At 41.9% G+C, this 27587-nt stretch overlaps 1 protein-coding gene across 1 annotated transcript in view; it reads left to right on the plus strand.

The window, feature by feature from the left end:
• Nucleotides 1-1019: 1019 nt before the first annotated feature.
• The window catches only part of EPB41L4B (erythrocyte membrane protein band 4.1 like 4B), a gene marked incomplete at both ends in the record, with an annotated part of 92477 nt that continues 65909 nt past the window's right edge, over nt 1020-27587 (plus strand). Inside the window, one exon of the mRNA XM_080340654.1 lies at nt 1020-1307. Within this exon, the coding sequence (XP_080196780.1) occupies nt 1020-1307 (288 nt within the window). The remainder of the gene's footprint in view (nt 1308-27587) is intronic.

Here is a 27587-nt window from a genome sequence, read left to right on the forward strand (position 1 = left end):
GGGCCACGTTCTCATATCTGTTTCCTTAAACCACCAGCCCACAGTGATCTCAAAGGCAAATGCGGGAGCACTTTCACCCACCGGGCAGCCGTGTTTGCGCACGGCGGGGGAACCGGAGAGGTGCGCCCCCCCTCCTCTCTTCGGGACCCGCCGCTTCGGGCTTCCCCAGCACATGCGGGACGTGTCGTGCTGGCTGCGCCCGGGCTCGTTAGTTCGCCGTCCACCCCGTGTCGCTTCTTAGCTGGCTGTTAACTTTCCGCAGCCCTTCTCCGGCCCGTCCCAAGGGCCGCATGCGGCAGACAGGGGGCAAACGTGAGGCAGCGGAGCCAGAGCAGCGAGCTCGGTGTAAAGGACGTGCCGCTCCCGGCGCCCGTGCGTGCGCGGCCGGGCGGCGGGTCCCGACGGGCCGCATTCCGGAGCAGAGGGGGCGCCCTGAAGCCGCAGGGCAGGCGGCAGGCCCGGCGGGGGGAGGCCCCGCAGCTCCGCAGGTGAGACCGGGAGCGCCCCCTCCCCGCCGCCCCTGTCGCATCCCGGGGGCGGTGGCGAGGGGCAGCCACCGCGCAGACGCCGCCCCACCGGCCGGAGCGATCGTCCCACCTGCCGCGGAGCCTGGGCAGTTGCAGGAGGAGCGGCGCGGCGCGGCTCGGCGCTTCCCCGCACCGCGCTGCTGCGCTGCGGCCGGCGGCGATCCGAGCTGAGGCGGAGCCGGCGGGCCGAGGGCGAGCCCTCCGGCCCCGCCACCCCCGCGGCCACCACCACAGGTGGCTGCCCGTGGCCCGCCTCAGCAGCTCCCCCTGGCCGCCGCTCGGCTTCACCCGCCTCAGCGCGGCAGGAGGGGCCGTGCCGGCGGCGGGCGGCGCTGCAGAGGGCGGAGCGGGTGGCAGGGGCGGGCCGGCCGGCGCCCGGCGCGGGCTGGCTCCCGGCGGGCGGCGCTGCTGCGTTGCTCTGGGAGGCGCCGCGGGGCCGGGCGCGGAGCTGCGGGTTCGGGGGTGTGAGCGGCCGGGCAGGGCGCCCCCAGGATGCTGCGGTTCCTGCGCAGGACCTTTGGCCGGCGGTCGATGCAGCGCTACGGGCGAGGAGCCGGGCGAAGTGGGCTCGGCGGCGAGGGGGACGAGCGGGACGGGGGGCTGCGAGGAGCCGCCGCCGCTGCCGTCGGCTCGGGAGGCTTCCCCTCCTCGCCGCACCCCGGAGGGGTCGTGCACAGCGCCGGAGCCCCCGTCCACATCCCGGCGGCTGGTGGCAGTAAGCCGGTGCTGCAGTGCCGCGTCCTGCTCCTGGACGGGACCGAAGTCAACGTGGAGCTGCCGGTGAGTAACGTGCGCTTGGCTCGCCTGCCTGCGAAACAGCGCTTGCATCTACCTTCTTCCCTCCTCTGCTTCGTCGCCCCCTTCCTGGTGACGGGCACCTGCGTGTCCCGTCCCCCCCACGGCTGCACAACATTCGCTGTTCTCCGAACAAGCCTCGCTAGTTTCTTCCTCCCCTTCCCGGGCGTCCTCGCCGGCGTCCCCGCCTGCATGCACCTGCTGCCAGGTGTGCGGCGTGCCTCCCCGCCATGACCGCCGCTCCGCTCGCCCCCCGCTGCCCGCCCCCTTCCTGCTGCCTGAAACCGTCTGCGTCCCTTTTCCCGGAGCGAACGTGGAGGCGGGCACCTGCTCTCCTCCCCCGCCGCAGCCAAAAAACAGCCCCCTGCAGCGATGCCTTGAGCAGCGCCTTTCCCAGGAGGGGCCGCTCCTGTGGTGTCTGCCTGGCGCTGGGGGGCGATTCCCGCACCCCCACCCGACGGCACCGCCGGCGTTATAAGGGGCGGGGGGGAGACCGGAGCCACTGCAGGGGAACGGTGCCTTTGGCTTCCCTGTCCTCCGGCTTGTAGCTGGCGGGGGCAGCCCGTATCCTCGCAGGCAGTACCTGTAGCGCCAGCGGGGGGAGCGGGGCGAGGCCGCGCAGTGACCGCCGCGGCGGGGGTCTGCGGGGGCGCCGCCGCCTGTTTCTTGTTTTCTAACGCCCCCAGCGCCCCTCTGCCGGCGGCAGGCGAGCGGGGCTGGCGGAAAGGCCGCGGCGGCCTCGCTCGGGCGTGAGACGCGAAGCCGCGCACCGCCGGCGCTGCCCTCCGCCGGGGGTCGCCTGAGGAGCTACCCCCGTCCCGGGCAAGCGGCCGCCCCGTGCCGGGGAAGGACACTCGGGTGCAGGGCGGCGGTGCTGGGTAACCCCCCGGGACACGCCCGCCCGGCCCCCGCGGGTTCGTCCGCCCTCCAGCCGCTCCCCGCGGCTCGTTGGGGACGGTGAGGACCGGGGGCCGTGGCTTGGGCGGCTGCGTGGACGGTGCCGCCGCTGAACTTTTCCCCCACTTGCCGCTGTGCCGGGGGAATGAGGAAGGGACGGTCGCGGCCTGCGGAGCTGCGTGTGTTTACCTGCTTGGGGAAGTGGGGTGGCCTTTGTAGGTGCTTCGGTATCCCCAGAGCCCGTTGTGTGCCTTTTTTCCTCTTTTAAAGGAAGTTGCGTTGTGTATTACTAGCTTAGAGTTTGGGTTTTGCCAGACCTTCTTTCCTACAGCTGCTAAATATCAATACCTGTCCTTTTTGGCTGACCTTTTCCCCTCTCTCTTGAAAATCAAGTTTCCCATGAAATAACTATGGAAATTTATCATATTTGAAAAACATTTAATCATCTCTCCATTTCAACCCAATTAATCATCAGCGATTAAGCTTGGCCTACAAAAGCAGGTGGGGAAACTTGCTAATAATGAGTGTAACAACCTGATAAATTGCTCACTAATCTCCAATAGTGTGAAAGACAGTTTTTTTTTTCACAGTACCTTTTGAATCTTGTTAGGTGGCTTTCATATTAAAAATTATGTGTGTATGTTGGCATCATTTCACTAAAACATGGAATTTGGCAGCCCTATGGTTTCTACTTAAGAGAAACTGAAGAGATCGAGTAAAGACTCATACAAGTGAATATAGAAGTATGTGAATGGAGCCACCTAGAGATACTTGCTGCAGTTATCTGGCCTCCCTTACCTTACAGACTAGATCACACACTTCCAGATATTGGAAATACTGATGTATTTCCTCACATCTCCTTCACAACTTGCTGCAGTCCTTCTAACATCGCGACACAAATCTTTTTTTAAAGAGGACTTGATGAATGTTATCAGCATGCTAAGGATTTACCTATAGAGGTCTATGTAGATAAGCTCAGTAAATATTTTGGTTAAGGTTGTACTCATGCTGGTTTATCGGAGTTCAGCTTTTGTTGGAGAGCCTGTTTAAGATGGTCTGTGTTTTTAAACCATCAGAAACTGAGGTAGTGGCCCTCTTCTTAGTCCTTCAGTATTGAAAGTATATGGAAGTATCTTCTTGGTCCTGTAAAGGAGCTGTGGAGCACTCTTGCTCGAATTTCACCTCTAAATGAAGCCTAGACTGCCAGTGTTTTCAAAGTGTGACCTGCACACGTGGTGGTTGTAGTTCATTTGTCCAAAGACAGGGTAAGAAGTTGGTGTCTTTTTTTCCCTGGAATCCGTAGGCTGGCGGATGACTCTGGAGCACGTAATAGCTGTCAATGTTTTGAGGATTAAAAACTGTTCTGTTGAATTACATATCTGTTCCTCATGCTTTTTCCCTTTCTTTCACAGAAAGTAACGCCCACACTGAGAATTAGCAAAACTGAAAGAGGCGTTGCACCATTTATAGAAGTTGATCGGTAAAGTTTCTCTGGGCTTTGCAGCTCTAGATTTTATGGGATTAGAGTCTGAAACAGAACGTGTTTTAATACTCAGAAGCTGTGGTACATTACTGGTTAAGATGAATGAATTGAGTAACATCTTTTCCACTTAAAAAATAGTGTGTGGTTGTTTCTCTCCATTTCAGCTCAAATGTCATGGAAAAGGAGGGAGTGTGGGCTTCATCACCAGTGAGCAGCTTACCCATGAAGTATGTAGATAATTGCAGAGGACTTCACTGTGACGCTGGTTGTATTCGCAAGCACTTCTTTCAGGAGTTACTGGCATCTGTAATATGTGCTCTTCTTACTACTTGCTAATGTTACACTCCAGTTGTCTTTCCAGTGGAAAAGGGAACTTATTGGTATTAGGACATGATACTCTTGTAACTACAAATTTTTAGGCTGCTAAGACTTCGCTTAAAAATAATTGAAAGTTTTATTAGATATGAAGGACTACAGGATCGACTTATTGTATGAAGTATTGACAGGAAAGACATGACTATGGGAAAACTTTAGCTGTACGTGTAGGAAAAAGTTTCAGGATTTTAGTTGACTTTTTTGTGTGGGTTGTTTTGTTGTTGTTATTGTTTTTTTAATATTCAAGTAAAGCTAAAACCCTGAAAGTTTTGTCCAGATTAAATGTGTTGGGTTCTGCCACAGTGTTTTCTCACATGTAGGGGCTGGTGATGGTGTTGGAAAAATTAATCCTACATCAGTAGGTTGATAACTATCTTTGGGGTTAAGGTTAGCGTTTATGTGACAGTATCCATAGTAGAAACTGTGCATCTGGTAAGCTCTTGTCTGCTCATGATGGTAACAGAAGTAGAGATCTATAGAGTCCTTCCTCAGCTTGTCCTTCTAGGCTGTGCAGCAATATTGTGGGCATAGTCATGTTTTCTCTCTGCATTTCCACACCCACTCTCTCCTGAGGCATTTGCACTTTATTCCTTTTATCGTGCGTCCTCTGCCCTTGGACTGCCCCGCCTGCGCTCCTGCCCTCCCACGATGCTGTGTACGCTTTCACTTAAAGGTGTCCTCTAGCTTTCCTGAACTTGTTTCGTACCCAGCTTTCGCCATACAAATGTCAACATTAAATTATTCTGAGTACTGCAGATACCCCCGGATAATAGTTTCTATACTCAGCGTCTTGCATGAAATTTCAAGGATTGCTTAATGATGCTGGCTTTTCTGTTCACTCTTAAGGGAAGAATCACGTACTTTGAAAGTATTCTTTCTAAATAGAATAATGTACTGCATGGCTTTTTAAACCCAGGAGTTCCTCAGGGCCCTGTATTGAATGTGGGATGCTATTAAGGTTGGAGCTGTTGTATAGGAGTGAGTGGCAGTTGACCAGTTCTGTTGCTGTCGGGTGATTTCCCATGGGAAGGGCAGCACAAATGGTGTCATTACTTCCTCTTGACCTGACACCACATCTGCACATCTGAAATCTAGTTACCAGAATTGATGCAAGGAGAAAAATACTTACATTAGAAATGACCCTTTCCTCCCTCTCACGTAGATATCGGTGTGTTTCTTTTTACCATTGAGAATCTGGTTAGTATCTTTTGTGTTGCATCTTCGCTTCCATTTGAGGCTGTTAGTTAGGTTTTGGAACTCAGCTGTAGGTAGATGGAAGGTCACTTGCTCGCTGCTGTCAAAATAATCTTCCTTCTGTTTCTCCCGAGGACTCATGACTTGAACAAAAAAATGGTTATGGATGATGCTGTGTTCTTACATAAAGAATGTGGGGAAAGAGCATTGACATTTATGCAGCGATGATGATGCCTGCTAGTTAATATGTACATGGAATAGTCTATAGATGGCTCTCGGGTGAGGATTTTGGATGAGCCAAATTTTTGTTGACTTTAAGACATGGTTGCTGGCATTTCTAAAAACTGACTTTCTGATTTTTAATTCACTGCATCTTACAAAAGCTTAAAGGGAGGATATGAAAGATGGCTATTCAGTGGGACTGTCCAGAGTAGCAGGAATTAATATCCTTGTTCTTAATGCCACTGGAAGCAGTAGGAGGAGGATAAATACATGTAGGGTGTTCTTGTGTTTGATCTAATGTAAGTTTACTCAACTATGGAAGTCCTCATCCTGTAAAGCAGATACGGGATACCTTACGTTTTCTGTGATTATGAAGCCACAGCTGTCAATGTGTTGCCTGTCATCAATACTCTTTTCTAAAAATCTCCTTGCTCTCATAAATTTCTGTGTTGCTATGAACATCATTACAAAAATGTGTGCAATGTATTATAAAATATGTGATGTTTAATGATTAATTCAATGAATAAGTCAAATCTGTGATTGTTTTCAGATGGATAGCTTTTGTATTATTTCTTTGCCTTCCTTTAGTGTATCTGTTTATAATTGTTTCTGCTGCTATGGAAACACTTCAGGATAGGGATAGTAAATGCTCTTCAGTACATTTTTCTAATCTCTAGTCTTCTGTGTCATATCCCTTTCTTGTTGGAGTAAGACAAACATAACAAAACTTGCTATCTGGCCTCTATGCTTACATCAAATGTAAATATTAAGTTAACTCTTGAGTAGTCATCTCTATCTTGTGATTACTGGTTAGTGTGTTTGGCTTTCTAAAGTTACATATATCAGGAGAGAAGTACAATTAATTTTTTCTTTGTTTTTCCATCACACATGGAAATGCACAAACGTGTGTTTGTAAACACTTGGATTCAAGCCATCCTCTGGAGTTTCCTAACTGAGGTGTTACCTCCACCCAAATATATATATTTTACATTAGATGTGGGACAGGATTTTTTTGTATTCTTTAAAGCTTTTATCACTTATGAATTTGATAATAGGCCTTCTTTATGAAGAAGTTACCTTTGAACAACATAACATTTTCCAGCAAGTACTCTGAATTTTAAAAGCACATTCGCAGCACTGGAGAGGCCTCTTATGTTCCCGGACTCCTGTGGGTACCAACACCTGTAATCCCCTTCATAAACTGACCAAGCTCCATTTTTAGAAGGGGGTATTTTGCTTCTGCAGCTCTTGTTGAAATGTCTGTTCATTACCTTACAGTTCTGATCAAGTAACTGTAGCTAAAACTCAATATGTGGTCCTCTGGCAGTAGCCTTTAACTATGTTACATATGTACAATATACTTTGATGCATTGCTGTGTATACTGCAGCTGTGTGAAAAGCATCCATAGCGGAATCATATACAGAATCGGGGACATTCACAGCCCCAGAGAAATAGGAATGAGGTGGGGTGTGCACATGTGAGTGCACCTGTGCTTCAGGTTAGGTTCTTGAGAGGGAAGAGGGAATTTTAGACGCTTGACACGCTCAGCAAATGTGCCCAATAAATCTACAGCAGATGAAAGACATTTTAACAGTACATAGTAAAAGAGGGAGACAATGAACAGCATTTTGTTTTGGCATATGTTAGATAAATTCTGCTTGTGAGTTCCATTAGTTATTTATGGAAGCCAGTACCATTTTTCAGTGCAATACAGATAGACAGGATAACAGAATCACTGCTGCAAAGAGCTGACAACCAGTGAGGGGGAGAAAGCCAATGATGAGAGCAGTGTACTGCAAAGACAAAAGTATGAGCACCTGGTACTGATTCTGTGATGGAGAGCTTATGTGTTTGAAGAGATGGGGAGAAGATAAGGTGGTTGTATGCATTCTTTTGGAAGCCGTTTTACAATGGCCTAGAACACAGCTATGCTTAGGAAAGTAACCATGGGAAATGTCAATGTGGCTGGATGGCTGGCTTGTTAGCACAAAAATGTGTTTCAGTAGCAGCTGCTTGCACCAAACTTAACTGCGCAATCATGAACACTAGCAAACCTCTGAAGACCACCATGGATTTGAATGGAGGTGGTAAATAAGAAGGAAGCTTTCAGAACAGTTAGAAAATGTGTTTATTTGTAAGCAGTGTACACCTAATATGTGTGGTGTTGTGAGGGGTGTGTTTGTTTGGTTTTGTTGTTGTTCGTTTGGGGTTGGTTTGTTTGTTGGGGTGTTTGTTTTGTTTTTCCCCAGTGGTTGTGTTTCTAGAGTAGATTGCTGGGTAGCAAACCTGTAGATTCAGGCTCTCTGTAGTGGGCCTGAAGAGGAAAAAGAATGTCCAGGCTTGTAAAAAGTTCTTACAATGGAGGTTTTGTTTGGATTGCAGAAGGTAATGCAGGAAGAAAAAGGCTGAAATGTTGAAGAAACTAGAAATGGTATGGAAAGTATGGCACGTCCTGTCTCTCCAGTTCTTTACAGAAACAGAGAGGGGGCAGAGATCTCTATCTAGTCTTGCTACTCTGTGCATGCTTTCCTTCCTCAGATGCTTCCTTGGGCTTCTGCTTGTAGCCCCTCTGTAAATATCTCTTCCTATAACCATCTCCAAGAGGCTGACTTCATTCTATGTTGCTCCTTCTCCAAGCATAGTTGCATTTCCCTATTCACAGCTTCTGTTTTTAAATTCCCACCCATTCCCCCTCAGCCTTTGCAGTTTCCTCCCTGAGCAATTTTCTGAACTTTTTAGTTTTGTATGTGTGTGTGTGTGTTTGTTTTCTTCCCACTCTGTTTTCCCTATCTGTAAAAGCAGTTTTCTTTGCATCCCAGGAGCAGCCACACAAGCTGTGTAACAGTTCGCCATGGAGAATCTCTTTGATGAGCACTAGGAGTTTCCTTCCTTCTGCTTTGGACCTCAAGCATACTTCTCTGTCCCTTTCCCTCCTACCAGTTTTGATAATTTTTGTGATTCCCTGCAGTTGTCAGAAATTTGAAACGCTCTCTAGTCCTGGTCCTTCCCCAGAAAAATGCATTTTCCCAGCTGTGGCCAGGGGTCTGAACCGCGGAAGGTCTGGGGCTGACTCAGCTGTCCTGATGAGCGAAGCATCTGTGTATGTCAGTGTGCAAATGGTGCAGGTGACCAATTGTCCTGAGCATTCCCAGTTGTAAAGCAGACATTAGGGGAACGTTGGTAGCTATTGGTAAAATAGTTAATCCAAAGGTTAAACTTCCTCACTTTAAAATTGCATGGTTTCATATGAGGCAATAAATAGTGTGGGGAGGAGGTTGAAGGAAGGGAGAACATATACATCACTGAATTTATAGACCCTTTGCAAAGTGAAGTCTTAAGTACAGATAATTTCTTTTACATTTTGCTAGAAGGGTGAAGTCAACAACTGTTAACTGTACATACAGTGTTGCTGGGTCAGTATTTTAAATTACTTGAGAAACACTTTGGTTTGGTTTTTTTTGTACTTGTTTTCCAATGCAGACTATGGTTAATATTCTTTTATTCTTTCCACATTAGAAATCAAGGAGTTGAAGAGTAATGAAGTGTTTAGAGTGACCATCTGCTCTTCATTTGACTTAGTATTTCCGTTTATTTCTGTGCATCAATTTAAATATGTCCTGGACCATTAGCTATATTGTGATGAGATTATTTTGAAATATTTGTTGGAGTTTCAGATTCAGACTCCACCTACAAAGCATGAAAACTATCAAGAGTTAATTCATATTGTCTGTTTATGTTTTTGGTCTGTACAAATTCAGGTTATTTCCCTTCCTTGTTGTTATGGAACCACAGATAGTTTATCCAAACAAAAACCAAATGTTGTTTCTCTTTTTTTTTTTTTTTTTTTTTTTTAGTATACTGACAAACACATTGAATTGAGATGTTACTGTATTTCATATTTTTAATACATGTGGTACAGTTTATATGATAAAATAGAGACTGGAAATCCTAACAAAGTTTAATGTACACGAAGTACAACAAATAACGCTGCACAAATATGTACAGAGCGTACGTCCTTTCTGTTGAAGTACCTGGAATTGTATGAACATACAGTATCAAACACACAATTAGAAAAGCAGTGTTATAACTTTGAGGTTGTGACCTATAATTAAATTACTGTAGACTGCAACATTATTTCAAAGGGCAGCATACTCGAGAATGAATTATTTTGTGGCTGTTTGAAAATAATGCTTTTCACAGTAGCTCTTCGTAGTACTAAGGAATTGATTGTATGTGTTATTTTAATTGGTGTTTTATAAATACATATGAAAAAATAAATGTAAGCTTGAGAGGAATTTTGTAGCTTAGCAGTCTTGCCTGGGAAAACACCTGTTTCTTTTTCTACCTAAGTTGAGACTAAACAAGGAAACCTTTTCCCATTTTTAACTTGGAAGTTTCTTACTGTGTACATTTCACTATGTGACGGTCTTGTGGATTAGGTATTAGACAATATGCAGTTTCAGTTGGCTGTGTTAAGTTTAAACATTTTCCTAGGCTGTGAACAAATTCTCATTTTAATATTGATGGATAAAATAAACATGCTAACTGCATCACATCTTTTTTTTGTTGGTGTTAAGTCCAAAGAAAAGGAATTAATGTCCAAACATTACCTGCTTTAATTGTGCAAGTGAAAGTTTACACATTTTCTGAGAAAAGGAACAGTTCTATTAAATTTTACCTTATTCTCCCTTGTTCCCATCCAGAATTGGTCAAGTCTGTTTTCTGTCATTTAAATAAGTCTCTTTCGTACCTCGTTAGTGAGTCTTGGAGCTGTGATATGGTATGATTTTTAAATTGAGGGCTTAAATTTATGTAAAAAGATCAAACCCAAGAACTTCAGTTTTTATAAGCAGATCCGAAAATGCTAGTACTCTGTACAATCGTTGTGTTGCAACAAAGATGGCTCTTCAGCATAGATGCGGATCCTTAGTCAGTATTGTAGGTTTTGTATTCAGGCTACTTACTGAGTAGAAATTCTTCCTGAATAATGAACTTTCCATGAGTGCTTGGCTTTGAGAGATGATGAATGATGAGTCTGTTGTCTCTTTGAATTAAGCAAATAAGTGAAGAGTGGTGGCGTTCTTCAAAATAGGTCGTATCCCTAGGACAGGCAGCACCCTGGAAGTGTAAAGTCCCCTTGCCCTCTCTGATGTTGTGATCTTTAGATGCTGATTATCTATCCGTGTGAATTCAGAAAGCCTGCTGCAGCTCTGTGGAGGGAAGAGCTGGTTTAATAGAGCAGCAATATAACTTGTTTGTTGTGCAGAAGACTTAATTTTCCTCCCTCGTTCTGCTGTTCCATGTATTGAGCTTGATTCAGTTTTTCTTTTTCTTTCCCTGCTGTTCAGCAATGAAGAGAGGGTGACCGAAGGTTTTCTTATTTGTTCCCAACATCTGCTTTCTCCGTGTTCCCAGCCCTGTTCCGTGACTGCTCCTGAGCCTGTGAGTGTCCCCCATGGAGGCCCCATTGGTAGCTGGAGCTCGGCTCACCTGGCTGCACAGTGTCTCCATGTGTGCCCAGTGCTGCGCCTTGGAGTTCTGCTCTTCCAGTTCGTTAGAAGATGTTAATTTTGATGGGTTTTCTTTTTAAAGGGGGGACCTGCTTACTAAGATAGCAGAGATCACTCACTCATTTTACAGAAGCCGGTGAAGCCATTAAATGTTGACTGTAGCACTTGCCTTTTTCTACTTTAAGCTGATAGTTTAACTCAGGCGTGTCAAACTCATTTTCACCAGGGGCCACATCAGCCTCACAGTTGCCTTCAAAGGGGTGAATGTAATTTTAGGACTGTATAAATGTAACTACTCCTGGCTTAACCTGTCATCTGCCTGTATGTCTGCTCTGCCTCCTTTCACTCCTCTCCTCTCATACAATATTTCACAGTTGGCTTTTCTCTGTTGGGCGAACAGCTGCAAAACTTGTAAAACAGAGAATCAAACTCTTGTTTTCAGGTGTGAAAATGGAGGGAGCCTTTGTGGCATCAAAATATGTGCCACACTTTATTGCAAACAGTAGGCGCTTGGAGGGGAAAATTTGTTTTAGTTGATGGATTTTGGTAGTTCATGAAAAGGTGTTTAATATATTTTAGGAGGTCAATTGCACAACATATATTTTTATAGTATTCTTAAATTTAGAATTGAAAATCAGCTGAGGTTACTCACCACTTTGACTTTTTCCTCTTGAATGCTCTGAGCCATCCCTTCTTTTGTTGGTGTTGCTTACAATTGCTTTTTTCCTGTGTAGCTTGCTAATGCATGACTTGCATTATAAATTTATCCTATAGTAAAACCTTACTGATGCATCATTTCTGGCTTTAAAAATAAAGGTGTTTACAAAGTATGGGGAAAATGAGGAAAGAGTTCGAGCATTTGTCTGTATACTAGCAAAAAATAGACTGAAGCTGGTGACTGTGTTTCTCAGGGGGGAGTAGATTAGAAAAATTGAGCGTTGTGAAACAAAAACAAGTGGGTTTTGCTGTTCCTGAGGCTTGCTGGCAGATATTCTCATTTTCCAGTTTCTGTGCTTGGATTTTGGTGTATTTTCATAGTAAACATCCTGCATATTTTAGTTTATAACTTGGTTATACAGTGTGCTTTTTAAAAAAGTTCAGCTGTTTTGGCAAAGATTTTGCTTTTAGAAATACGGCTATGGCCGGGAAAGGGGACCTTGATTTCTTCCCCCCTCATGTTACGGTATTAGGTACTGATAAAGGTATTAATATTTCTTCTAGAATAATTTCATCTTACTTTGATAGAGAGAAATGTATCATCTAATAGCATTTCCAGCATGATCATAATCTGAAGAAATTGTCAGACAAGGCAAAAATATGTCATCTTTCATAAATAGAAAACATTGCTCATCAAAAATTTGTTGCAGAAAGCAGATTTTTTTCCCCGTTAAAACTTTCAGTTTCTCAGCATTTGTGTGATACCAGGAATTGTCAACTTTCACAGGTGTTTCAGTAAGCTGAGTGCTTGAAGGTTTCTAGTAAGAGAAAATAGTCTGAAGAACCTCTATGACTTGAGAGTGACTTTCAGGAGCTGTTGAAAGTGGCGAGCTGAAGTGTGAGTGCTATCTTGAAGGACAGCCCTCAAAAAGAGCTTTGTTTCTTTCGCTTTCAGGATTTCCAAGGCATCCTACTGTTTACTGAAATAAAAAGTTATTTCTTAATTTAAGGCAGATAGAGCTTTTAAGTAATACCAAAATCTTCAGCAGGGTGTTTGGAAAAGCTGTTTTTTGCAAGCTACGGGGCAAATGAATGGCTAGGTTGCAAGGAAGATAGGGCAATATTTAAGGAGTACAAATTCCTCTTTATTGCATATGCACTAACCTCAATAACAGGATAAGGCTGTCAAGACTAGGGCAGCACTAAATGACTTGCAGGAGCTACCAAATATAGATCCCGTGAAAAATCCCAGGCCTACTAGAGAGAGCAGCTCCCCGAGCAGTGCCGCCTGCTTTCCTGCAGGAGTTTTGGGTCAGACTCTAAGACCCGGTATGGATCTGGGAAGAAAGCTTTTCTCTCACTTTCCTCTTGTGAGTCTTAAAAAACTGCCAACTTTTTGTACCGGTTTGTAGAATGGTGCAATAGTCTGTTTGCATTGCAGAGCTCAGACAGGTGAGATGGAGAATGAAGTTGTTCTTTTGTTTCAGTGGTTTTGTACATACAGTGAAAGCACTCATTGGAAACAAGCAGCCGGTTAGTTGACTGACTCTGGTGCAATGCAAGAGCAGTTTGTGATGCTGAACTAATGCCCCTGAAGGCAAAATATGAATTTAGTGCAGTTCCAGAGGGACAAGATGTGACTGCTTTGTCTGCTTCCAAGACTGTCACCTGCTTTGCTTTGTGTTCTGTGAAATTCCAAACTTGGGTAACCTTTGCCTCTGCACAAATGGTAGTGGAAGCTCCTTGAGACATGAACCAGGGTGGGTGCAGGGCAAATGAGGAGTGTGTGCTCTGGAGAACACTTCTGTTTCTGTCCTATATGTGGACATAAACTGCAGTGCTAATGAGCCTGGAGTGGTTTTATAGCTAAAGGATAAGTTATAAATGCAGAAACGGGCACTATAGTTAGTGCCAGGAGGCAAGCATGCAGCTTTTGTTTCAGAGCTAAATGAATTTATGGTGCTATTCAAAGCAACTTTTGTATCTCAGAAGCCCTTGTGAGACTGACAGTTCCTGGTGGCAATAAGGAATGGAATTGATATTTGAGGTGGCTAGTATTTATGACACACTTTTTCTACTTTTGTGCATGAGTAGGTAGGGAGGGAGACAGTTTTCTTATGGCCTGACTAAATAAATACAAACTTACACATACTAATGGGACTTCTTATTTTTACAACTAATAATTTTTCAAAGGGAATTGTTAGAATGATTTGCAGAAAATCACTAATATTATTATTGTTGCTTGTTTGTATTTTTTTCTTCCTTCCCTATGCCCCTCCTGTCTCTGAAGCCTTGACAGTTTTATTACCACTTCAGTAGAGCTCCTGCATTTGCCAACTAAGAAAGTTTGCTTTGGGTAAGTGGATAGCAGAGGTTCCAGCTGTGTCTGTTCCCATTTGTTCCTCCTTTTAACATATTTTCTTAAGGCTGTTATGATGGTGTTAAATGGAAGTCAACTGACTGCTTTCCCTAGACATCATTTGGACTGTTGCTCTTGAAATGATATTGGAGAGTTAGTCATATGGTTGCCCAGTAAATGAATAAGTTCTGAACTATAGTTTCATTTTAGGTCAGAAAAGGATCATTGTGAACACTTAATCTGTTCTCCTTCCCTGATCAGTCTCTATAACTTCTTCTGAGAATGTGTTTTAAATCTGTCACTTTTCAGTATCAGCTCTCTCATTGGATCTCATTAGTTTGTCTGCCTTTAAGAGTCTTTAATGAGAAGCAGTTACTTATTCAGGTTGTACATGGACTCTTCAGAATAAAAGGTCTTGTATTGTATCTGATATTTTTATAGTCCCTGTTATCCCCAGTCTTGGTACCTGAGCGGGCATGCAATAAAAAGTCCTGGGACTATGGGGAAAAATATTGTCCACATGAAGGTACGTGAAACTCCCATGCAAGCCACTTCTTAGTCTTATCTTTGATTGTCTAAATAGATAAAATGAAAAATTATTTACAGATGCATTTCAGACTCCTAATTATTCTTTGTAGCTCTTTGCTGACTTTTTACATAGTGTGCAGTTATTTGAGCTGGGCACAGCAATGTTGTTAGGATGGTTTGCTGAATGTTACATGAAATTGCGTTATTCCTTACTTAATGTTCCCTTGTTATGCATTGAAGTCTCATGTTTGCTTTCTTGGCTGCAGTTTTATACTGAGAGCTCATGGTCGATTGTTCTTCTGTTGTTACACCAGAGTTCTTAGTGCTGCTGAAATCCAGGGCGCTGTCTTTGACTTAGTGCAAGGATATCAAACTAATTTGCACCGGGGGCCACATCAGCCTGGCGGTTGCCTGCAAAGGGCCAAATGTAGGACTGTATAAATGTAACTACTCCTACATTTATAGAGACCTAAAATTACATTTGGCCCTTTGAAGGCAACCGTCGGGCTTATGTGGCCACCGGTGAAAATGAGTTTGATACCCCTGTCTTAGTGTGAAACTTCTGTTAATTTGTGTGTGTGTGCTACAGCGTGTTGATGCAATTCTTTGTCCCCAAGAGATGGAAATCAGTGTGTACAACCAAGGCCCGTCATCTCCTGCTACCGTGCCAGTTTTGAAGAGTTCAGCAGGAGTGATTTTTATTAGGTCTCTCCCAGGGAATACTGTCTGGTGGTTGACTGTGAGCAAAACACTTCAGGATTGTACTGACAGTGTTGCTGGCTGTCTTCTCTTTTTCCCTTCCTGATTTTTTTATTTTTTTTTTTAAATCTGCCTGTCTTGGGCTACAGACATCTATTCTAGGAATGCTTATGCTTGCTTTTGCTGGACTGTCTCATAGGCTGTGTTTTGAGAGTACAGGTGTTTCATGGTCAATATGAGTTCAAAGAGTTCTTGGCTTCTCCTTCCCATCCCCGTGCTGCAGGCAGATACCTGCCTTTTCAGCTGTTTGTGCTACTGTGTTGAAAACCAGGTCAGGGATCAGATCCAGGGATGTTTCACTCTGTAATATGCTTTTGCAGCATTGAATGTCAGAGATTTGTTAAAGATAAGGCATAAGCAAGAGACCAAACATTAGGGAAAAACCTGACAAGCGCACAGGAAATCTTTAAGGCAGAAGGGCTGTAAAAGCCCCTGTGTTGTTGAGTTGGGCCTTGAGGGTATAAATAATCACTTTAGAAATGGTTTGATTCACATACTTAGTGCTCTCGTAGCTCAGTCATGTGAGTGCTCCTTGTCTGCCCCGCTACAGTCAAACAGATCAGTATAAACAGGACAAGAAATGCTCAGTTGCTGCAGTGGTGTGGTTTAGTGATAGAAGTCATGGCAAGTAACTCAAGCTCGATATGTGAGGGCTCATCCATGTCAAAGAGACATGATACAGAAACATATTCTGAGGTTCCTTATTGCCCCTATCAAATAAGTGTGCAGTTGTATGGAGGAAAATACTTGTTTTATGAGACTTCATTTTCTTGAAACCATCATGAGTTGTACAAATTATGCTGCTATTATTTAATTTATTGCTGACTTGACCCAGCTGTCTCTAATTTTTATTTTTGGAACCTAAACAAAGCTGATACTGAAATTAGAAAGATTCTAGGAATTTTAGAGAAGGTCACCTTCTTCTGTGTTCCACCTGTGGAGTTTGAAATAGAACCAAGGCCAAAAAGATCTTCTGGTGCTCATTCTTTGATGCAGATAATCTTGTAATGCAGTACTTCTACACTCCTTATCACTTTGAGGCTGGCTTCAGGTGAGGTGAAAGATGACTGTGCTGTTGAAGGAAAATGACATTTCATTAAGCAGAACTTGGATTCCTTATCTGTCATTGATCCATAAAATTCAAGTGGTCCCAGTTTAATTGTATATCTTTATTTGTAGATATTCCAGAAATGAGTCTTGCTGCTAGTAAAAGTTCAGTAATTCTCAATTGTCACTAAAATGGAAGGGTAAGAAATTCAAACTGAAGTTTCTAATTCCTCAATTATTTCTAGTTTAGTCTCTCACTTGGAAACTGAAATGTAGATGAGTTTAACTTCATGTTGCATTTTCCAAATTAACCTTACAAAGTTTAACAATTAAATTATCACATTTATGGAAAGAAACTTTGTTTAAGAACATGATCTAAACCAACACTTTTTAAGAAGCAGGTGGGAGATTATTTATGTCTTGAAAGCACAAATGGACAGTTCTGAATCATGCTGAAAAAGTTCCAGTGGAAAATATTCTGTTAGCTCCAAATCCACAAGATACGTTAGAAAGACAGATTTCAACTAGAATGACAACTATTTTAAACATTTGAATAAACATACTTTTTTTAAGGAGGAAACCAAGGAAACAAAGTTTTGCTTCGGGATTTACTTTCTCATGACCAACTAGTTGTGCTGTTCTGATGGCTTGTGAAACAAATCCCATTTTCAAAATGCTTGGGAAAACAGAGTACATGTGCATTTGGGGAGTTGTGCTGCAACTCGAGGGTGAGGGCGATCACCTTGCCTTCCTGGTTTGGGGAGCTGGAGGGTGAATGCGTACTGACTGAGAGCTGAGAGGTGCTGGTTCATGGGTGAAGCTTTCCAATTTTTAACTTGATTATTTTTTTTCTTATTATTTTTTAAGCGTTGGGCATTTGCTGCGCCTCTTGTGATGCTCCCAAAGCATCTTTTGGAGGTGTTTTGCTGTCTAGATAGTAAGGTGACAATGTCTGTAATCCCCTTCTGAACAGAAAGACTTGAGGCTTTGATAAACTTCTGCAGAAAGATTACTGGAGATTGCTCAAGACATTATTGCCTTCAGCTGTCTTGCTATGTGACTAAACTAGCAGAGGAATGTGTGTGTTCCTGTATCTTAGCCTGTCTGTTGAATAACCAGATATGAGTTTAAACTATAAGAGATGGCACTGCAGAGACTGAGGTAAAAGTGTGTGTTCTGTGCTGTGGAGGAGATGGTGATCTCTAGCAGAGTCATGGGAGCACACGCTATACAGAGAGCACTCAGCTCTTCAGCAGCTGCAGGAAAATTGCCAGTTTGGGCCTCCATTTTAACACAGAAGACTCTACTCCTGCAGTGTGCTTCACCAGCAAAGAGTTGCCAAATCCTTTGCTCTTGTGTTCCAGTGAGCTTGCTGGATTAGGTCAGCAGCTCTGTGCCTGTAGCGTGATGGATGCCACAGGAGTCGAGCACTGGTTGTAGTCATCTGAGGAGCTGGGAGCAGCAGTTGCTTGTTCTGTCAGGCTTCTTGGTATGACTCTGGACTGCTCTTTCTGCATCCTCAGGATTCCTCTGTAGGGATTTTTGTCTGGGGAGCCCCTGGAAACTGCCACAGATGTACTTCAGGAGCAAATTTTGAATTTATACTGGACAAAATGGGATCTGAAACACTGCAAGAGAAATGGGGTCTTCATTGGACTGATAAACTACAAAAACATAAGACGTAGTCTGTAGATTCAAAGCCTCCTGACGAGCATGCGATTGAGGAAATTGGTTTAGCTGTAGTGCTTTTTTTTTATCTGGACTTTGTTCTAGAAGCAGAATTTCACCGTACACAAATACTGGAAGTTGACTAAAGCTATTGCAGTGTTACAGTACAAAGTTCCTTTTGCTTTGACATTCTTTATTGTATTGATGTGACTGCCTTGTGATAACCTTGTAGGGTGGAAAAGATGGGTTTTCCTTGTGGAACACCCAGTAAACCTAAATTAAAAACTTAGAGCTTTTTACATGAAGCTGATCATGAAGAATTCGGTCAACAGTAGTGCTGAAGCACAGACAAAGCTGATAACTTACTAAAATATTATTCTGTCTGTATTACAACTAATCTAGATAGGTTCTAGATATTCTAAGTATGTTTTAGTGACTTTTTACACACTTGTAATCACAGGAAACCAAACATTTGTCATGAGCTTTTCAAATTGGTGGATAAAATTTGGTTTTATGTTCTCCCAACCCAAGCACTTTAGGTTCACATAGTGGAGGGGTGGGGGTTGGGGAGGTAATTCCAAATTAATGAAGTTAAGCCCTCTGATTGCTTTGAGATTTTTATTAAACATTTCTGCTGATTTTTGGAGGGGGAGGAAACAAAGTCCTCATCTGAATTTGTATAAGTTTATGACTTGTCTAAACACACAAATTACTAGTTCACTCTGTCAGTGCAAAAGAAATCAAAATAGGCAAAGTCTAAATGCAATGCTTCTATCTTGTGCATTATCTAAATTGCTTTAATGTACTTTATTTACAACTTTACCTGTTTCCAGAAAGTAGGTGTGTGCTTATAAATTGGCAAACTCCTCTCAAATTGGTTTCACTCTAACTGCTGGGTTCAGAGTGTGCAGTTCAGATAAACTAGTAGCATGAGGGCTGTCTGCAATTGTGACAGGGATGACAAATCAGTTCCTTGTGCTATTTGTGTGTTTATAACTTTGTTCATGTATATGTATATAAGCTTGTATGTGGTTTGTTATAACAATGGATTTAAGGTAGAGCTACTATCTGAGTCTTAAATTTGCTATCAGCATGGCACATGTAACCTGAATTCTTAGTGGTTTTCTGTGTAGGTAACAGATTGAACGGAACTTAATATGCTCAAGAGAAGGAATTCAGATCATGTCTTTTCTTAAAGATACCATTTAAATGGAGCTGCTTTTCAGGCTGGCCCAACACTTTTTTTTTAGGTGTGGTGTTTGTTTTGGGGGGGGTTGTTTGTGATTTGTAGTTTGTCGTTGTTTTGTTGGATTTTTTGGGGGGTTTTTGTTTGTGACTATTTATTTATTTCTCATTGATAAGGATGGGGAAGGGCTGTTACCGTTTTTTATTTTTCTTAGTGTAATCTCTAGTTCATTCTTCTTTCCAGTGTTCCGTAGCAGTATTTAAAAGACAAGCAAGTTCAACTCTTTTGATATGTAAATCTCTAAGAATCTGCCAACTGATCGCTGCAGCCTTCTCCAAATTTCATGCTGCTGACACAGGAGACAGCTATTTTACTGTGATAATCCTTTCCCATCAGATTCAGCTGCTTTGGCCAATATATTCATGACTGTGCATTAATGTGACTGGTGCTGTAGCTGGATTTTTGTCTTAAAATGGGTCTAGCAGAGCTAACGTGTCTTCCCCAGTGATTGTCTTTCTCGCACCGGTTCTGTCTGCTTTTTGTTTCATTCTCTGAATTTGAAATACTCTCTGTTCTGGTACGCCAAGCCTGCAGCAGCATTGTTTCCCAGCCTTGTGGACAGAATGTATACTTGCATAAGTACTGTGGTTGTTGATTCAGTCGAACTGTACTTAGTTACCTTTTTCCATCTCCAAAAGCATACTCTTTTCTCTTGGTGCTTTGTGTTGAACTTCATCTTTTGTTACAAATATTTCAAGGCTAAAACTTGAAACTTTTATGATATGAAGTGTGGTTTTGATACGAGGTGACAGTGTGTGGATGCAGTGTTGACTGCATGTTGTCTGAACTTTATCTGGGATCTTGTTTTTGAGGAATCTGTCTCCTTCAGAAACCAAACCTGTGGAGCAAATTTTGTTTCTGTGGAAGGCATACCCTAAGACTGTCATCCATAAAACATCATTTAAGAACAAGGCAGGAGAATGATGCTGCCAACCTGAGACTGGTAATGTAATTTTACACTACACTTTAAGCGAAGTAGGACTGTTGTATTTCTTTTGATTAGATGAGGAGAGATGTTTTAAACTGGCTTCTATGGAGACTTGGCAAATAAAGTATTACCAAAACAATCAAGTTGTGGAGGCATTATGATGCTCTGAAGTTTGGTACCTCGGCATGCAGAGCTTGTTTAACCTGAGGAAAAAGATTTGACAAGCTATTCTGCTTAGGCCTTCTAGTGAACAAGACCTTGTCTTTAGGCTCAGTAAAAAAAAAATAGTCAAAAGGTGGGTTAAACTGGTTTTTATAACCTTAGTGATATTTGGATTTAGTTACATGGAATGTTAAGCATTAACACATGAAAAGATTACTGACAAAATACTGAAATTAGAAACCGAACAGCTTATAGCAATCTATTTGAAGTGCATTTTTCTAAACAAAGATAAACTCTTATATTTTTGTATTAAAGACAGAGATTGCATTAACTCTGCTGGAAGTATGTGTAATTTATCATAATTTGTTTATAATAGTAAGTAAATGTTACAAACTCTGCAACTCATCATAGTCATTCTTCTTTTTAACATGTTGAATTTGCATACTTATGCAGCAGTATTGACAAAAAAATAACTGTCTTCAATTTGCTGCATACTTTTGGAAAAAAAAATCAACCTGAGATTGTCAAGTGTTTGTTTTTCCTTACCCTTAAGAATTTGAAAGGGTTTGCGAACTCACATATAAATCAGTGCAAATGTGAGATGATGTGAGTTGGGCAACGGTTTTTTTTAAAATACATAAGCACTTGGTAAATTTGAATAAAATCTACTGCGTGCCTCAGTGATCTTATGCTTACAAAATCCAGTAACTTGGTGGTTTTATTCTAATAATACTAAAGCAAACCTGTTGTTCTAATAAGACTTCATTATGTATGCTTTGTGACTATCTAATCTCTGTTTTGAGTTACCATGACTCATTTGAGGATGGGCTGTGATGAGAAACGAAACTCAGGACACTTTATTTATTTATTTATTTATTTTACATTCTCTTCCTGAAACCGTTGTACTTCTCACATTAATTTTTAATGACCATTTCCTGACTTTCTATCTTAATTGTATGTTGGTGCTTTCTGTATTTGCTTTGGGCAAAGAAAACTCCAAATACAGCTCTGGGACTTAAAGATCTACAGAGTGATAAAAACTTAATTCTAAATCAGTAGATAAATAAACTGGCACCAGTACTTAGTACAGTGTTGGGAAAACTGTCTTTGACGTAAAAGCAAATCTGAACTTGTGAAGATAAATGACAGGTTTACTTAGAAAAAGACAAAAAAAAATACATTGCCTTTGTTCTTCCAGTGTAGAGGATGTACTTTTTTAGTTTGAGGGGAGAAGTGGAGGAAGAAAGAAAAGATTTGTGGTCAAAGCCAGACTTGCATTCCTGAAAGAAAAAGATTCTTTGATAGGGGAAAACTTGACTGCTGTCATTAGTATAATCATCTCCTATGGTCAAATATTTTCTACTTGCCTTTGTTGCAGAGATTCTGTTATAGACAGCCAGAGGTTGAACTGTCATGTATGCATTTTTCTAGTATTGGATTTTTTTTTTCTTAAAAATTTTATGCTAATTTTTTCTTAAATCAGGGTTGTCATAAGGTTTCTGGAAGCTAATGAGACTACAGCTTCTGCTGTGGAAGGTATGGTGTAAAGGTTGGGAACCTTGTGTTAATTTAAAATGTCACATGAATAGAAGAGCAGTAAAAGTGAGAGGAAGGGCAAAGGCGGTAAGAACGTGACTCTGGTGGCTGCTGCAGCATGTGCTCACCTTCAGTGACTCCAGATCACAAGCTCGCTTTATTGATAGTCATCACCTCAGTGCACTTCTGCCAGTGTCATAGAATGGAGCAGGGCTCCTGCCTCCTAACTGATCACACTGAATGTTACACTGTGCTAGTAACAAATACAGGCAAGGTATGCATCTGTAACATACTCCAACCCTGATTCTCCTTTCTACCCCCTACCTCCTGCGGTAGTTGTGATGCTTAGTAATAATGGTTTTCACAAGCACCTTGTACAATTGAAAGGAGCAAATACCAATTATGATGCTATTTTGTTAGTAAACTGGGATGACTGTGCCATCCTTCTTATGAAATGAAGAATTCTGGTAGCCCAAAATGAGCAAAGAGGAACATATTTAGTAGAGAGCAATATCTGAATAAGTTCATTACTTTAACAAATACAGTTCTCCTAGAATGATTTGGAAGAGGCAGCCTATACAGCAAATACCAATCATTAAATGCTATTATTTATATTGTCCATTTAGCATGAGTGCCAATTTTCAAATAAAGTAAGTTGATGGGAACAGATTCAGGTCAACAGTGTTGGTTTTATTCCAGATGTTTAAGGGATTATGTTCTTTTAGTTCATGTTGTTAGAAGCTTTTTGCCAGGAAAATGCATCAAAGATGAAACAAATCAGCAATATGAACTCTATTCAATAGCTAAAACATCCTTCTTGGCTGCAATATTTATGTATTTAAGTTGAATGCTTGTCTACTTTTCACAGGTCTTCCAAAGTAATCAACATGTATGTATTGTTACATAGTAATTAAAACATCAGCAATTATAAAGTATCTATTAAACCTAAAAATGCCAGGCTTGAGGACGCGATGTGTATGTGTGGTTGCTGGAGCAATTTGCCATTCGAATTGATGATGAAGCCCCTGTTGAATGCAAATTAACTAGGAAAGAACTGATCCAGCTGTATTGTAAGTGAGTCTTAAAATGAGTATAAGGCCAGTGTTCATTTTTACTGAAAACAGAAGATAGCTGCTTGTGATGCTGGAAGGATGTTTACCTGTTGCATTATGATGTTGTTTTCCCAAAGGGTGAGAGGTAAAGAGGTGGGAAGCAAGAGAGGGGGAAGGCACTTAAGGAAAAGCTGTAGTATGTCCCCTTAATTAAGGCATCTAAGCAAGCTGATCTGGTTGCATACTGTTATTCCTGATACTAAATATGAGTGGTCTTAGGGCTGCTATTTAAGCAGGGGCTGGTGGTGAAAGTGTATAATTTCAGTGAATTATAGTATTTTGTGCCTGGGTACTTTTACCTGCAATGGATCCGTTTTTTGATGATGTGGACTTTGGGTATACTGAGATTGCTCTTTTCATCCAGTAGCATCATGTATGTAGCCTATATGGTCTTGCATTCCCCTGCTTGAAACCATATTTCAGGTCCTCTTTCATTCTAGTTCTTGGTCCCAGGGAGCTGCTGGAGTCCACAGGACTACATTTTTTAACTCGGGAAAACAAAACTAATATTTCTGGACAGAACCAGAGTAAGATAAGTATTTCTGAGTTTATTGTGGTGCCAACAAGCTGAGACCTGCATATTCCAGTGCTCCACCCTTGTCAGGAGGCAAGCATGCAGTGCAAACAGTAATATCTCAATAGGCCTTTCACCTGCCCAGAACAAACACAGATCTGGAAAGACTATCTTGGCAGGTGATATGCAGCCAACCATGATGAACTTCTCTTCCATAGTTCAGATTCAGTGTAGATCTCTTTATACAGAAAATATCAATGTTTTGTGCTCTGAAGCAGGTGTCAAGCTTCAAACTGCCTTTGTTTTCTCAGTCTTCTTGATGCCTACTTCTTTTAAAGTATGGTTTGAGGGCTAGGGATTTGAGAAAATGGAGAGTCAGTTCAAGTCTAGCAGTCAACAGCATTTGGATGTCCCTCAGATTCACTAACTTATTTGGAAACCAGTTGGTTAAGAGAGTAGACCAAGACTCGTTCACCATGCAATAGAAAACTTTTGTGAGATTACATAACTGATAAAAGTAGGTGTTTTTACTTGAGCTAATCCCTTACAATGTCACAATTCAAATGTTTCTAGGAGGGATGTTTTATGGTAGCTCCAGTTCCCATGTCTTCAGCAATTTTCAGTTGCTCATTATTGAAGCTTACTCCCTGAAATAAATTCAGTCTGAAGAGCTAAGAAAGCTACTTTCTGCTTTACTTAACTTGGATTAAAGTGCTGCTGTGATCCTTCTACCTCCTCTTCCTCCACTTTCCAGTTGCTTAGCATGTTGGGTTTGTTTCAGTTAAACCAGAATGTTAGTTGCACTCATTTTTCCCCAAGTCACTTCCACACGTGGGAGATCTACATGTCCATTAGTTTTGTTGGCAGGCAAAAGCATCAGCAAATGAGGACTTTGTTCCTGTTTTGTCCAAGGAGACTACTAGCCAACAGAGGTGCTCTTTTCCACTTCAAAAAGGGGCCCTGGCAGCATCTGTATGCATGAAAAAGTGTTTGTGTATTGGATGTCTGCAGGGCTGTTGCTTCATCCTGGATGTTCCTTTCCCCAAAATAACTCAACAGAAGCCAAGTTCTTTTGTTCTTATTTGGGTGGCTAAAGGTAGCTGAGACTCAACCGATTCTTATCTTGCAGACTTTGAAATTTACTATTTGTTGCCACAAGTGGGATGAAAGTAGACAGACAGAGTGTGGGGGAACAGATCTTACACAACCAACCAGTGGTTGTTCAGACCCTGTGTGAGTCTTACTTGGCTTGCATTCCTCCTCTGCCCCTATTTCTTCAGCATGGTTGGTGCTGAGATGAGGCATTAGTGGGACAGCAGAGATGAAGCTACACGCATCTGGGGTGATGGAGAAGTCCCAGAGTCTGTGCTTTGCACAGGTCAGCAGTCTCCATGGACAACACCAGCTGGATACTGCCTGAAAAGTCTGAGATGCCTGGGAGATGTGGAATCTGCAGAGATGTGATTTCTTCATAGAGACACAGGCACTGAAGAAAGGTAATGGTGAAGAGCTTTTTTTCCTGCGTACAACATGGCACCGTATTCTGAGTGAGAGCATAGAGGCTGCTGAGTTGAGCACAGGTTCAGAACAGAGGAATGTTGCTGGGCATTGAAATCAAAATGAGGGTTCGATTCCCTTATCTCCTGCCTGCCTTATGATAAACACAGAAACTGGAGCTAAATTTTGCAATTCTAACCTTTGGTATATGCCTTCTCATGTCATAATGTAATCTATTGTATGATAATTAGCCATCCAGGACATAACAGAAACACATAATGACTTTTATGCTAATTGTGCTCTAGACTTAATTTAATTTCATGGCTAAATGTTTGTATACAGAGAAAAAAAATCGCAGCACTATCCACACAAAATCGATGCATCAGTTGCAGATAGCTTTATAAACTTGTTTGGTCACCACAAATGGCTTTTGGCAAGATATTTTATAATCTGTGCAGGTACCATGCTTGTCTGTGATAATGAGATGAGGTTTCTGAACCTGCACGTGTAGTCACAGGGCAGGTTTTGTTATGCAGGGACGGGAGTTGGACTCAATCTTTGAGAGTCCATTCCAACTCAGGACATTCTGTGATTCTATGTTTCAAGCTAAGGTCCAGATTTCTAGTGGGGATCTACTCTGTTGTGCTCTGACAAATCTCCAGCCGGTTTGCTGTGTATTTGTGCTCTGCTCTACTGTAAAGGAGTTGGTAGTATGAAAACTTCAATCTCTTTTTAATCTCTCACCATATAAATACAATTTTGCTGAAAGCATCCAAAAATGTGTTTATTTTTTTGATCTGTTATGTAATATAGGTGTGTGTGACGTGTCATTTAGTTGCTGTATGAAAAGATGGAAGAATTAACATTTCCTTAGAAATATAATCCGTTTTCTTAGAATGGCTGTTTAAATAAATGAGAGATTGTTTCTTCCCCCCTCCTCCCCTCAAAAAAGGCTGAATTAATGGATGCTTTCATACCAGCCCCTAGGTATTCTGAATCTTAATTTAAACTTGAATGAGGCTGGAATGTTGTTTGTTCTTGTGTGTGTGCAATTTGAAAAGGACATTTACGCTACAGTTCTTACTAATGACACCTGTTTGGATTCCTGATTGTTTGCTTTTGCTGCTCCTAAACAACACACATGACAGGAGGGTGGCCTTTTATTATTATTTTTTTTTTAAATGTAATTTTGAAGAAAATTAATTTGGGTGAATTTCTTGATGTACTTACTCTTAGATGTTTAGGAGTTACACTCTTAGAATAAAGGACCTCTAATCTTGTTCCACATAAATATTTACATGTTGGTTTGATTTTTCTGAATGAAGTAATTTTTTTTCTTGAAAGCTAATAGCATTTTTAAAAATGAAAACAGTTTAATATTTTTTGTAGCTTTTATGAATGAAAATGAATTACTAAGACAATTAGAGCCATAGGAATGACATAGCTAGCACAGATAAATATATTTTTCCTCAAAATAAACTTGAATTGTGTGGAATACTTCTCTGCCAGTAAAGGTGCTAATATCCCAGATAGCAGAGAAGTTAGAAGTTTCAGTAAATTAGAGCATTTTGAGTATGTAGAAACTGGCCTGACTGCTTGTAATAAAGCAGCAGTGTTTCAGGTGAAAGCTGAACCCACATTCCAGGATTATCTGATGTGTATTATCAAGAAAAGTTCCTCATATGTTGGAGGAAATATAAACTCAGTGCTATTAAATAAGCTGGAATAAAGCAGGCTTCTACCAGTCATAGCTTGCTTGTAGCAGAGTGTAATACACAGCAGAAACTAATATAGAAAGAACCATTACAAACCTGAATTTCTCCATCTGAGTTTTGGGTGTTGAAACAGTGGAGTGATAACTGAGGATTTGCTTCTGTGCTTGGGAGCAGACAGATATGCAGTGACCCAGAATAAAGAACACTATTACTAGCAATAATATTGGGAACAAATGCAGCTTTCTATAAACTGTGTTCCCAATGAAATAATTAGGACTTTGCACAGGCTTAATGGAAAGCACTATAGACCTCTGCCTGTGCTCTACATTGTCTACATCTCAAAACTTCACAGACAACTGTTTAACAAATTGGAAAAATAAGGGACTGAAACAATAGCAAAATCTAGGGTTTAAAATCAGACTGCCTGCCAGCGCTGAGTTATAGTTATTTCTATAGGTTGCTCCCTTGATTTTATGTATGTATTTATTTATTTATTTAAATTTGTTCTTCATTTGAAGCCGAAGTATAGTTGAAGTTCATGTGCCTTGGAGGATGGTGGTGCATGCCCAAATTTCACTTCATTTCAGTTGGGCACATGCTCCTTTGGGCTGCCTTGTAAATACCAACCTCAGCATACGTGTGTTTCTTTTTCATCTTGATGGCATTTGTTTTGCTGTATTTGATCTTGGCATGCATATATGTATTAGCTCCCTGGTAAAGATGAGTCACATCTGAGACACTGTACAAGTGCAGTGCTGTTTATCAAGTAGTAATTTCAGACTTCATTTAAATATATTTCAGTTAGCTTGAAGGTGTGTGCATCTTGAAGAACAGGCTTGACAAGATCTTGGAGTG

This window comes from Nesoenas mayeri (genome assembly GCF_963082525.1).
Source record: "Nesoenas mayeri genome assembly, chromosome: 2".
Lineage (NCBI taxonomy): Eukaryota > Metazoa > Chordata > Aves > Columbiformes > Columbidae > Nesoenas > Nesoenas mayeri.